The following is a 13,503-nucleotide window of genomic DNA, read 5'->3' as shown; positions in this document are numbered from 1 at the left end:
AGTATAAAATATAGTAAGGCAAAATCTCATTCATAATAATGATTGCTAACATCTCTCAGGGGCTTATACATTATTGGTTAATATCCACAACCATGATATTATATATAGGTACTATCATCACAATTTCACACAAAAAACTGAGGCTTAGGAAAATATAAGAAATTTGCCCAAGAATACAAATGTTAGAACAGGAATTCAAATTCAATCTTTCTGACTCTACTGAAAAATCTTTCTTAACACTATTATGTCACTCCTATCTATCAAATTAACAAAGACAGGTTGTACAGGGAAAGAGTGATGGGTACTGAGAGCAACACACATGGATTTCTAAAAAGAATATAAATTGGTGCAAATTTTCCAGAGGGCAATTTGCATGATCACATCTAGGATTCTGTATAAAATACATTCATAAGTGTGTACAAAGATCTACATACATGGACATTTATCATTGTTCATTATAACAATAAAAAATAGTCATACTTTAAATACTTAGCAATATAAGCTTGATTAAATTATAGTCATACTTGAACATGCTGAATGCCACTTGGCATTCAAAATAATAATCACAATATTCACATACAAAAATGATCTTTAAAAGGATATTTAATGATATAGGAAAACATAGTATATTGAATGAACAGTAAGGAACAAAACTACCTATGCATACAAATTTTTTAAAGGATGTGTTTATAGTTAGTAGGAGAATTAAAAAAAAAAATTACCAAAACTTTAAGTTATCTCTAGGGGAGAATTATGTATCTTTTTTTTTTTTTTTTAACTTTTTCTCTATTTTAAAAACGTGATAAAATAAATGTGTTAAAATATTTAACTCAAGTGAGAAGTTGCTATCTGACTCAGGGAGCTCAACCCAGTGCTCTGTGACAACTAGAGGGTGAGAGGGGTGGGAGACGGGAAGGAGGGAATATATATATACCTGTGGTTGATTCCTGTTGATGTATGGCAAAAACCAGCACAATATTGTAAAGCAAATATCTTGCAAGAAAAAAAAAAAAGAAAAAAAATACTTAACTTTAACTCAAAATTTAGTTTTAAAAGATAAAATGATAGATATGCCTTTAGAAAACATCTCTATTTGAAACCATTTTTTTTCCTATGCATGATACTGCTAATTTTAACACACTTTATGACTTAAAATTTTTATGTTACTTAAGGCACTTTTCTATCTTAGCAAAAATAGAAATACCTACTTTATCAAAACAATTATTAAACATTTCCAGCATTTTAGATCTATACTAATCATTTAAAATGACAGCAAAATTCCAAGAAGTATCTAATGCATAAAATTGCCAACTCAGTGGGAGCAATTCAAAGAACATGATGACTTAAAGATAAAAAACATTTAAGTCAACAGTGGGGAGGCAGCTTTAATTACATGGGAAACCTGTTCCCTGTAAGTATACAAAACAATAAATTATAAAGTAAAAGCCAAGATTTAAAAATGACCAAAGTTACAGAATAAGGATAAAATTAAGCCCACATAATTTTGAATAGGAAATGAGTAGAGATGACTAAGAACAAAGAACAGAAACTAATTTTAGCTTCACCCTAAAAGACAGGAGGTAACAAATTTGAGAGTCCTTTGAAAAATGTAGGGCTTCCCGAAGAGCTCAGTTGGTAAAGAATCTGCCTGCAATGCAGGCGATCCCAGTTCAATTCCTGGGTCGGGAAGATCCCCTGGAGAAAGGATAGGTTACCCACTCTAGTATTCTTGCATTTCCCCTGTGGCTCAGTTGGTAAAGAATCTGCCTGCAATGCGGGAGACCTGGCTTCGATCCCTGGGTTAGGAAGCTCCCTTGGAGAAGGGAAAGGCTACCCAGTCCTGTATTCTGGCCTAGAGAATTCCAGGGTCCCAAAGAGTTGGACATGACTGAGCGACTTCCACTTTGAAAAATCCAAAATGTAAACTGACATATTAAAAGCAGTAAATTTGATTTTACAAATATTTTTTAATCTGGTAATCTCAATTACTCAGAACACAAGAGTCAGTGAATAAGTAGACAGAAAAACAAAACAAAATCTGTCTAATCAATTCAGTGAATACTGCTATATCATTTTATAATAACATTAAGTGTCTTCTATGTTCTGGACACTTTTACACTCATTAGCTTGAATTAGTAAAAACAACTTGCAAAGTACTGAACAAGAAATCAAAGAGAAACTGAGTTCTGTCTAGGGTCACAGCCAGTAAAGGACAGAGCTGGGATTTAAACCCAGGTCTAGCTGATGTTGGCTTCCCCAGTGGCTCAGCGGTAAAGAATCTGCCTGCAATGCAGGAGCCGGAGGAAGACAGTGGGTTTGACCCTGGGTGGGGAAGATCCCCTGGAAGAGGGCATGGCCACCCACTCCAGTATTCTTGCCTGGAGAATCCCATGGACAGAGGAGCCTGGCGGGCTACAGTCTATAGGGTTTCAGAGTTGAATTCGGCTGAGGCCAGTTAGCATGCACGCACTAGCTACCATCAGGGGTCCAACTGCTCTCTTTCAAAGTAAAGTCTCTCAGTTTGCCAACCTAGGCAGTCTGAGAGTCCTACAGGCCTTTAATTGTTACCTAAAATACTTTTATTTTAGCCATAATATTAGCTGTTGTCATTCAGCTTCACAGTCCATAGCAGTTATCTGCTTCAAATTAGAGGAAGTGACAACGTCAACAAGGAAAGAAGACCAAAAATCACTGCTATAAATCAACAGAAATCATTGAATTCTGCTGTCCTGATCATCATTAATAATAATAATAATAAAGCTAAACAAGCATTGCTGTTTAGTTAGGATAAATCAGAAATCTTGATAACTTCTATTCCATCACCTGGAAGATAGGCAAAACAACAGTATAAACTTTATACAGTTGATGTAAAACTAAATTAGATAATAGAAGTAAAGTGCTTAATACTGTACCTGCCATAAATTAGTGCCCAATAAATATTGGCTATTATTATGTTTTACAGTAAGTAAACTTAAAGGCTATATGACTTGAAGGCAGAAAAATATAATTTATGGGTATAAATTTTTCTATTTAAAAGTTAAAACATTTTGCTCTTGGAAGATCTTAAGACTAACTTTTAGAAATTCACTTTTATAATAACCTTTCCCAGCTAAGTGGGGTAGATAAGGCTCATTATATTTTTATAGGGCAAATGTATACGGCCACTCAAGAAATGACATTATACATTTTAAGTTAATTTTAAAATGTTGGGTATACCAATTGTGTTATTTGCTCTGCACTGATTATTACGATCATCTCTTAACCATTTCCTGGCTTTTGTTCATCCTACCACATCTCAGCAGATCCATTTAAAGAGCATACTCTGTGGCCTTTAACATTCATGAAGTATCTATGAGGTGAGTAGAAGACTTGGGATAAAACAACAGCCCAGAGTCCTGGCCCTTGAGGAGCCTAAAGACTCCAAATAAGATAAAGAAGATCCTAGACAAAGTATAGGGTACAGCTATAAACATTTTGTATGACTGTTCATCCTGATGACAGATTTAGGTTTGAGCTAGTATTTTTCTGTTGTTTTATAGATGGAAATAACAGGCACAGAAAGCAAAAAAGGAATAAAAATGAAATAGCTAACTATCACCAACTATGCAAGTGCGATAGACGGATTCACAGAATTTTGAAAACACAGGAGAATAAATAAATCATTTCACCTAAAGATGGGGGATTAGAAAATGCTTGTGTGCCGGGGACTAGCCCCGGCTGAACCAGGGTATTCGAAGGAGAGACGGCGTAGGCGAAGATCAGGAAACAATTGCTTAATTAAATGTTAATTAAGGATATAAAGAGTAATAGAATGAGGATAGCTCAGTAGGAAAATTCAGTGAAGAAAAGAGGCTGAAATAAGGATAGCTCAGTGAGGAAATTCAGTGGAGAAAAGAGGCTGAATAATTCAGCCAGAAGGTAAGAGAAAGAACGACATGGTGAGACCAAGTTTCGGTGAACAAGGCCCACACTTTATTTTCCAAAGTAGTTTTTATACCTTAAGTTATGCATAGAGGATAATGGGGGAAGGGGTAGAGTCATGCAGTAAGCCAGGCTTTCTTCCTGCAAACTTATCATATGCAAAAGTTTAGGTGATTTGCATCATCCTCTGGCCCGGAGGCCTTTTTCTCTAAAGGTGATTATTCTAAAGTCAGGCGCCAGCCTCCAAAAAGCATTAGATAAAGTTGCATTCCTACAGAGCAAAGGTGTGGTGGGCTATAACAAGAAAAAGAATTAATTCAAGGGTCCCAGGTTACAAACATTAAAGCTACTACTTACACCAACTATATTAATCAATACACTGCCAGGGACACAGCAGGTAAGGGATATGGAAACTTAGCAGCAAACATTGGCTCAACAAGTGAAAATCCCTTCACCAATACAATTTCTAATCAATCTTTTAACTACTCAAAAGAATCTGTGTTTAGACAGTTTAGAACATCTCCTGCCTCTCACAGTTGGGAGGCTCTGAACAATCACATGTGGCCGGAAAAACCTATTCAGGCAGGCTAGAGGATTTCCAAAGGAGTTTGTAGGTTAAACACTGTCACACCCAGGAATTATTAACTGGAGCTGTAAGCTAACTCTTTTTTCAGAGAGGTCGTGGGGGACAGCCCCCCGTAAAGTCAGAGGTGTAGGTGAAAGCACAAAGCAGAAAGTAGGCAGACTCTGGTTTTGGGGGTAGATTGCTCGAGAATTTCCAGGGAGACTCCTGAGGCTTGATCCCGCCTTTGCGTGTGCCAAGCCTCCTTCCTCATGACCTTTGCCAGAGGCGGAGCTCGCTCCCCGCACTTGTGTTTTCAATTTAAAACCCAAGTAAAAATTCTGTAACATGTAAATACAGCAATACAAAAAATAGGAGAGTGTTTATCAAAATATTTGCAGAAGCTATTTATGGATAAAATTTCAGGTGGTTTTACTTTTCTCTGCTTTTTTCCTTAATCAACCTGCTCTACTTTAATATCTTAAAATATAAGTAGAACAAAAACCAGCTTAAAATTGTGCTAACGCTCTTCTAGCAAACTGCCAAATTTTTAAGTTAATAGTGCATTCATACATGGAATGCAATCAGCTCTCTCTTTGCTAATGAGTGTACATATCAATCAGCTTTCCTGGAAAACTTTTTCATCATCAAAGACCTTAAAGTTTATTCTCTTTGATCATTACTTCTACAAATTCATCCTAAGAACACAGATGTAGAAAAAATTTTACTATGATATTCAACTCAATATGATATTAAAATATTGTGTGTGCTCAGTTGCTCAGTAGTGTCCGACTCTTTGCAACCCTATGAATTGTAGCCTGCCAGGCTCCTCTGTCCATGGAATTTTCCAGGCAAGAATACCAGAGTGGGTTGCCATTTCCTGCTCCAGGGAATCGTCCCAAACCAGGGCTTGAACCTGAGTCTCTTGTGTCTCCTGGACTGGCATGTGGATTCCTTACCACTGTGCTACCTGGGAAGCCATTAAAATATTAGGGAGTAACAAATACTGAAATAGGAGAATGATTACATAAAATAGGTTCTTGGGAAGAAAATGTTTGAACTATTTTTACGCTCATGAGAAAATCCTTAGTGCATGTTAAATGGGGATGGAAAAATGGAGCACCAAGCTCTATAAACAGTGTTAATTCCAATTATACAAGAAAAAGATACACCTTTTTAGAACCAAACCTCTGAGATGATGCCATTATGTAGTTTAAATCTCACAATGATAGATATATTTATTAACATGTATTAAGTTAAAGAGACCTTAATATTTGGTTCTCAGCCAACTTGAACCAAATAATCCAACTGGTTGGAACACTTGCTCTGTCATTATTAACTGTGAGACCTCTAGTAAGTTATTTAAACACAAGTTAGTTTGGTTTCCTCATCAGAAAAGAAAAAAAAAAAAGTACTGAAATACTTCTTCATAGGAGTGCAGTAAGTATTAGATGCATTAATGTATGTACAGCACTTAAAACAGTGCTTGGCACAGTGTCACCTACTATTATCAATCTTAACCTACAATGGTGTAAACCAAGTGAGATCTAAGCTGAGGCCTGAGTAATGCGCTGTGAACCAGGCAAAAGGTGAGAGGGACTAGAGGAAGAATATTCCAGGCAAGCAGGAAGATCTTGGGATTTTTATTCCCTATCCACCTTTAGAGATTTGATAATTTATCTTAAAGGCAGAATGCTTTGAATGTTCAGACATCTGCTTATGGGTTTTACTTGATGCTAGTTCACTGGGCATAAGAATTATCATACATCTTTACATTTTCAAACTATATTTATCAACATACAAACACAATAACACACAGTTTAAAGGACAAACTAAAAAACAGTATCACAGGAAGGCAGAGCTGCCCGGTAGTTAAGGGATGACTTTCAAAGTCAGACTCAGGGGTTCAAACTCCCTTCTGCAATTTACTAGGCTGGGCAAGTTACTTAAACTTTCAGTCTCAGTTTCCTCATCTGCAGAATGAAAATAATAAAAACAAAGGATAAGCATGACATTGGCATATCTGTGCATAATTGTTGTTCAGTCACCCAGTCATGTCCAACTCCTCAATAGCTATTATTATGTTAGCTATAAAAACCAAAGCAAAGTTAGAGAACTGCTATCTCATCACAGACCTGAAAATTATCTTTATGCCATCAGATCCAAAATACAGTTGCTCAGTTGTGATATCCACTGAACACCTGGGGTCCAATTTGGCAGATATAATCCATGAAAACATAACTTCAGAGAAGCCAGTAACATAAAATAGGATACTTTTATTAGTCCAGTAATTAAAACAAAAATGTAGTAAAAGGAAATGACTAATAAAAACTTCCATCAGCATACAAACACTCCAAGTTTCTGTTTCCTATCTTTTAATATTTTCCATTATAATAAACTAATTTCATTAGACTTTCATTTTTAAAAGCAGGTTAAAAAAAGTGGCCTCTTTTTTGTTGTTTTGTTTAAAAGTTCATTTTACTTTACATGTAGTGTTTAAGTATTTGTGTGATGCTGGAGGTAGAAATGTAACTTACTTTGAAAGTAAAATGAATTTTTAAACTAAATAAAATACTCAAACATTTGAAATTATAGATACATAGTCAGTTACTAGTCCATTCTGATTTGTAGGGTACCTTCAAGTAGACAGATTAAGGTAATTTAAAATCAGAATGCCAAACTGGAAAACAGGTGAACAGAGAGGCAAGTCTGAAATAATCTTCCTGGGGTTATCAACAGAAAGACAATTTTACAAATACTTGGTGAAGCTATACTTATATTCAAATAACAGATAACACCAAAATTGAGAAACCGCTACTAATATTGAATATGTGATTAAGTAAATGAAAGTCATACCCTCATACCCTAAATATATTGACTTTAAAAAATATATAACACATTATATTCCTTGTGATTTTAATAAAATCCAAAACTTATATGAGTCTTTTCACTGTTTTCCGTTTACAATATGCATTAGAAAAACTAAATGAGGAAATAAGAGAACTGATGAACTTTCTCAAATTTCTAAATATACCGAGGCCCAAGTATCTCTGCAACTATTCTAAGATGATTTTTAAAAAATTAAATTAAATAAACCTGAATCAATAAGCGTATCATGGGCATGGGGATATTCCAACACAATCTTGCAACCAATAGGAAAACTTTCCCTAAATCTGGATTAGTATTTCATCCCTGTATCTATCACAAACCAGAATTGTTAACCGTTACCCAAACGGCAAGATACCCAGTTAGAGTAATCAGTCCTTGGAAGCTTTAGGCTGTTTTTAAGGACCTCAAGGGGGTAAGGACGAGGCAGTTAAGGGAAGAAAAGCAGGATTCATTTCTCCGAGTTACATCTTTAACACCTCTTTGTCGGGAGTTTAACGTGGGAACCGGTCCAGCTGAATGAGCGCAGGGCGAAAATGAGAATTCGTCTGGAGATTGAGGGGTTAGGGGTGCAGGCGGGATGGGAGGACAGAGGGGATTTCGCCACGGCCCGCCTGGGGGCGGCAGTTTGGCTGGACCGACGGATAATAAAAATCGAATGGCTGGGGCTGGATCTGAGCGGTCGGATGCCGCCTCACCCCACGGGCGCTCCGGGTCCGAGCTCCAGGAGACGGGCTGTGGGTCCCTGTCCATCCGGGACGCCCGGGCCCGCTTCCATATTCGGCTGGGAGTGGACCAGAGCCCTAGGCCTCGGGGGTCGGGCAGACCGGCCTCATCTCGCCCGACATCCCCGGTGGGGCCGGCTCTACCCACGGGGGGAGGATGCGCCGGGCTTTCCCCTCGACCCCGTCCGAGCCCCGGGAACGGCCGGGGCGCAGGGACTCGACCTCCCGGGACCAGGGCCTCCCTGGGCCTGGAGCTGAGCCGGCGCGGCCGCCCCGGGTCCCGGCCCCTCCGCCCAACGCTCGGGCGCGGCCTCCCGGCCCGCAGCCCTCCCGCCGCCCGGCTCCCCCAGGAGGGCCACGGTCGGCGCGGTCCGCCCCTCCGCCCCATTCCCGAGGGACAAACCTGGGGGCCGCTACCCGGCAGGGCCGACCCGGCGAGGGAGAGGCGCGCGGCCGCGGCGGGGCCCGCAGCGACAGCAGCCACCTCGGCCCTGCCGGCTCGGCGCCTCGCCCGCCCGCGGCCCCTGCGCCCCTTCCCCCGGCCGGCCCCACGCGCACCCCACCCGCCACGCGCGCGCCCAGCTCTGTTGCTCAACCTACTTGCAGCCTCTCCTCATCGGCCATCACCACATGCCCGGGAAGCCGGGGCCGCCCCAGGACCCGCTGGCGGGCGGCCGCCTCTCCTTCAGCCCCAGGCCGCCGCTAGGGCGCCGGGCGAGCGGGAGGCTCCCCCATTGCCGCCCGCCCGCCCGCCGGCCACCCGCCGGGGCCCCGGCTCGGCCCGCCGCCCGCGCCGCCGCTCCGAGAGGAGGGCGAGCCAGTCTTGCCCGTGGCCGGTTCGCTCCTCGCCCGCCCGCCCGCAGCCGCAGCCGCAGCCGCTGCGCCGCCGCTTCCTCCTCCCCTTTCCTCTTTTTCCTTCTCCTTCGCTTCGTCGGGAGCCGAGCTTGGCAAACCAGCACCTGCTGCTGGAGATCACCGAGAACTGAAACAGGAAACCCCAAGCCCAGGGGAAAACCCGGGAGGCGTGGAGAGGGGTGAGGGGAGCTGCTGGAACCTGTCGGGCTCGACCGGGCCACTGCGGCCGCCCGAGGTTCCCGCGCCGCCTCGCCTCGCGCCCAGCCCGGGGGTCCCGACCTCCCCGCCCCGCTCCCCCCTGCCGGGGCCGTGCAGGCGCCCCTCGGCTCGGTTACACCTCCTCCACCCAGCAATAACACAGATCATTCCTGGGCGGCCAAGGGAATCGCTGTCTTCCTTTTCCCGTGCTTGTTTGCTTATTATCGGTATTCCGTAATGAGGGGGAAAAAAAACCACACCCGGCATTAGCAAGACCAATAAGGGAATTTATTAATAAACAAACGAAGCTGTTGGGATTTCACCCAGGGGAAGAACTTCTTGCAGTAAGGAAACTGGCCCTGCTGAAGTGGCAACATGTCAAAATGGAGGCGAAAGCCAGGTTGAATCCAGATCTCTTTCCGGAGGTTGGGAGGAGACAGCACCGAGGTGGGAGTTCCGAGTGTGATAGCGCTGAGCGCATCGGGCCTTTCTACTTCTGCGGAATGTCCAACATCCAGCACAACCTAGGCCAGCGTTTCAGCAATGTTCAAATCGTCTCACTCACCTGCCTGTGGAATTGTCTCCTAACGCCTCACTCCTAGCCTTGGGCAGGATGCCTGTACTTTCAGAGGGAGAGGGAATTGTCTCCCTGAATTGTGCCCCTCCCAGGGGTCACAGACCAGGCAGCTGCTTTAAGTGCCTTATCTCATTTAAGTGTCACCACAGCCACCTGAGCTAGGTGTTATAATCCCCTTTTTCCTACAGAAGACTGACCCTCCTTGCATAGGAGGGATCCAGGTCCGTCTTCATCGAAAGCACATATTTGTTTCAGGGGACCTTGAATCACACTTTTGATCACACTATTCACCTTTTAACAAAATTATTTCTTGCCTCTCTGAATTGTTTTCAGTAGGGGCATACTCGCTTTAAGCCTGGGTTCTGCTGAATCTGATTGGGCTGCTTAATGGTAGTGATATCTGTGATGCTTAGTGGGGTTCACACTTTCCAGTTTCTGTATTTAAAAAAAAAACCCTGTTTTTATGGCTCAGGTGAGCAGTACAGATGCCTCCACCTCTTTGGCCAGCATCTGTTACTCTAGCTATGGAGGATACGGGGGTCCCAGCTGAGAGTGATCTGCTGGCTGGTGTTCATGGCACAATGACACTGCAAGAGGAAAGGCGAGCATCTCACTGAGTCTGCTTTCCGCTACAGTAGGCCAAGTCTTGGGGCCTAGTAACTGAAATAGTAGACCAGCAGGCCTCTTTGGGGGCATATGTGAATTCTGTGGTCTACATTTTTAGTACCGCCTTAGGAAGTTTGGCAACTTGCTCTCTGCAGCCAGGTCAGTTTGAATTGGCAGTGAGGGAGGGATGCTTGGGAAAGCATTCCATGCTCTCTGAGCCAAACCCTCAGAAGTCTCTTGAGCAGTATTAGGGAGTGGCAGGGACTTAGAAAGAGGCTGGCTTGCTGACAATAGTAAGTGATGGCATCTGTGACATGATTTTAGTGATGCCAGGAAGTTCCCCTACTCCACAATAATACCACCCACATAGTCTATCTTACTTCCCTCAATTGACTCAACTGAATTCCACTCAATATTGATTTAGCATGATTGTGTACTATATTAGGTACTTTGGAGGTGAGAGATAGCAAGAAGTATTAAAATAGACATTTAGTGAATGTTCACTATGTTCCAGGCACTATTCTGAGCACTTTGCATATATTCTTTCACATAGCACCCACAAAACCCCTATGAGGGAATAACTATCACTGTTTCCATTTCACAAATGAGAAAACTGAGACCAAGGTTAAGGTCAGTAAATAACAGTACAAAGATTAAAACACAGGCAGTTTAACTCTACAGTTCAGGACTCATTATGTGAATGATACAGTAACCAGCCTTAGTTACCTTGCTATGTAGTTGGGAGATAAAAACATGAAAGTTAAAAGAAGACAAAATAATTTTTAAGTTTTAAATATGTGTCATGGGTAATAAAGGCAATGAAAGTTCAGAAGACTAATAGAGGAATCACTTTAGACTGGAATGGATGAAAGATAGAGTTTCAAAAGGGGGAGATTTAAACTGGGTAATGAAGATGGATAGTACTTTGATAAGCAGAGAGGATAAGGAAGGGCATATGAGTGAAACAGCGTAAGCAAAAATAGAATGCCAGGGAAATCTGAAAAATAGGGATTAAAAAAAGCTGGAAAGGGAAAGTAGGGCCAAATTACACAGAGATTTACAAATGAGAGAGGGAGAGAGAGAGAGATGGGGAGAGAGACAGAGAGAGTTTGAGCTCATGTTGCCTTTATACACAGAGGGATCTGTGAAGGGTTTTGAACAGAAGGTAACATGGAGAACATTTCTAATTTAGTAAAATCAATATTGTATTGGTTACTGGATGGTTTGGAAAGGGGAAGGATTGACGCAGGGAAACAAGTTTGAAGGTCAGAATGGGAGAACAGAGGGGAATGAAGAAATCATGAGGGAGGGAATGAAGGAACCAGTTAGTGAGACATTGTGACGAAAATCACTGAGACTTTGTAAATGATTGGATACACTTAATGGAGACTAACCTAAGAAAAAGGAGAAGTCGAAAATGACTTAGGAGTATGAATATGAAACCTGTAATATCTCTGACTGGAAAAAAGGGAAGTCTGGGGATAGAGGAACTACTGTTTTGAGCACATGTTTAGAGGAGTTTGGGTTTAGGCATGCGTTTGTGGTAATAGTGGAGATATACTTGGGGAAGTGTTTCATAGCTTTATCTAGAAAAGGCAAAAAGTTGGGTTAGTGAGGCTTTTATTTGCTACTGAGAGAGAATAAGTATGAATGTTTTATATGGTCACAATTATAACAATAACCAACCACGGTGTTCATCTTACGTAAACCAGAGTTCAAAGAATATTTCAATCCTTCTGTGGCTCTGAGATAAATAAACTTTAGGGAATTCCTCTTCTCTTTACTCCAAGTTCTATTTACTTGAAAGGAAAAAAAGATATATAAGGAAAGAAATTTCATGGCTCCAGAGAATGTCAGATTGATGAAAGAAAACTTAAGAGATCATTAAACCTGACCACAATTTTCAGTTTGCAAATGGTGAAACTGAGGATCAAATTTTGAATGTCTGATATTAAAACTTCAAAAATAGGCATTAGGCAAATATGGCACATTTGCTAATTATCAATGCTGGATTGCACATTTGTATTTTATAAAAGCAGCCTGGACCTTGAATTGTGAGTTTGAATTGCATATAATTAAAGAATTTGAGAGGCTATGGATCCATAATAGGCAAAGACTTGGGACAGTCTCATCAATTAAAAGCAAATATTTGGAAAGAACAGGTTGGAGGCAGAAGGTGGGAGGAAGAATGGTGGCAACAGCAGAACTTCTTTAAAACGTACTCCCAGGTAGACGATCTCACACAGAGATTCATATTTGAACCTAAAAAGACCGAGTTTCAGGAGCCCATCACACCTTACTTGGCTGCCTCATCATCCAGATGCCCAGTCACCTTGTCTAAGACCTCTAGGAGCTTCAGAAGTGATGGCCCATAGGTCACCTTCAGGTTCAGAACTGGTACACACCCCTGAAAACTACTTCTAGTTCTATCTGGAGCTTTACTAGTGGTGCCCTTAGGAATATTCTCATCCCCTGCTACATGTGGGGATGAGAATTATTTTCTTTGTTCTCACATCTCCTGCTTTATCAGTTATGCCAAAACACTTACCTTAGTTGAAGTGATGTTACTAGACCGTTGGATGCATCTTCTTCTCCAGCATTTTGTCCAGCACTTGATTTCCTCTGATGGAAGAGCTTCATCTATCCAGATGACTACTGTGACTTTTCATTCACAGTTTCTTTTACGTCTTTCAGAGAAGTTCTGGTTAATTCCAACAACCCATGATATGTAATGCTTCCTTAGTGTTATTACTCTAAACGGCCACTTCCCCAGCACATAATCTGTGTAAGATGGACACAGAAGGGTAAAACACTTCTTTTCTTTATACTACAGTGACTGGTTAGAGTTGCTTTTTAATACTGAGTTCTTAGGGAAAGGAAACTAGAGGGTGTGAGATATGGTCTGTTGGCCAATCCCACGACTTCTTTCTTTTGATGAGTAACCACTGGATTCAATATCAGCAGCATGACTCTTGTTTTCAGCATGTGGGAAGTCAGACAGCAAGATTTTTAATATGCTTGTGTCATACAGTTGTGTGATTATTCTACCTGAGCTGGACAGTGTGATTGTACTCATTTCACCGTATTTGACCAACATAGGAATTTTGAAAAAACAAACATTTAAGAAATACTTCTAAGGTGACATTTTGCCATCTTGACAGGGACCACACCTA

The 13,503-nt window shown here is 41.6% G+C and overlaps 1 protein-coding gene across 6 annotated transcripts in view; it reads right to left on the bottom strand.

The window, feature by feature from the left end:
- ZC3H12C (zinc finger CCCH-type containing 12C) overlaps positions 1-13,158 on the bottom strand; it is an 85,440-nt gene extending 72,282 nt beyond the window's left edge. For 2 of the 6 annotated variants that reach the window (XM_070803376.1, XM_070803375.1), the window contains exon 1: positions 8,695-9,178. Coding sequence is in view for 1 of the 6 variants with exons in the window: in XM_019975171.2 (XP_019830730.2) it covers positions 8,695-8,718 (24 nt within the window). In the remaining 5 variants the exon portion in view is untranslated. Of the gene's footprint in view, positions 1-934; positions 988-8,497; positions 8,585-8,694; positions 9,180-12,878 lie in introns of those variants that run through there. The other 4 variants (XM_070803377.1, XM_019975171.2, XM_070803378.1 and 1 more) reach the window with 4 other exon arrangements.
- Between the last annotated feature and the right edge of the window lie 345 nt (positions 13,159-13,503).

The sequence above is a fragment of the Bos indicus genome, chromosome 15, assembly GCF_029378745.1.
Source record: "Bos indicus isolate NIAB-ARS_2022 breed Sahiwal x Tharparkar chromosome 15, NIAB-ARS_B.indTharparkar_mat_pri_1.0, whole genome shotgun sequence".
NCBI classification, from domain to species: Eukaryota; Metazoa; Chordata; class Mammalia; order Artiodactyla; family Bovidae; genus Bos; species Bos indicus.
This window is presented reverse-complemented; position numbering and strand designations above follow the sequence as displayed.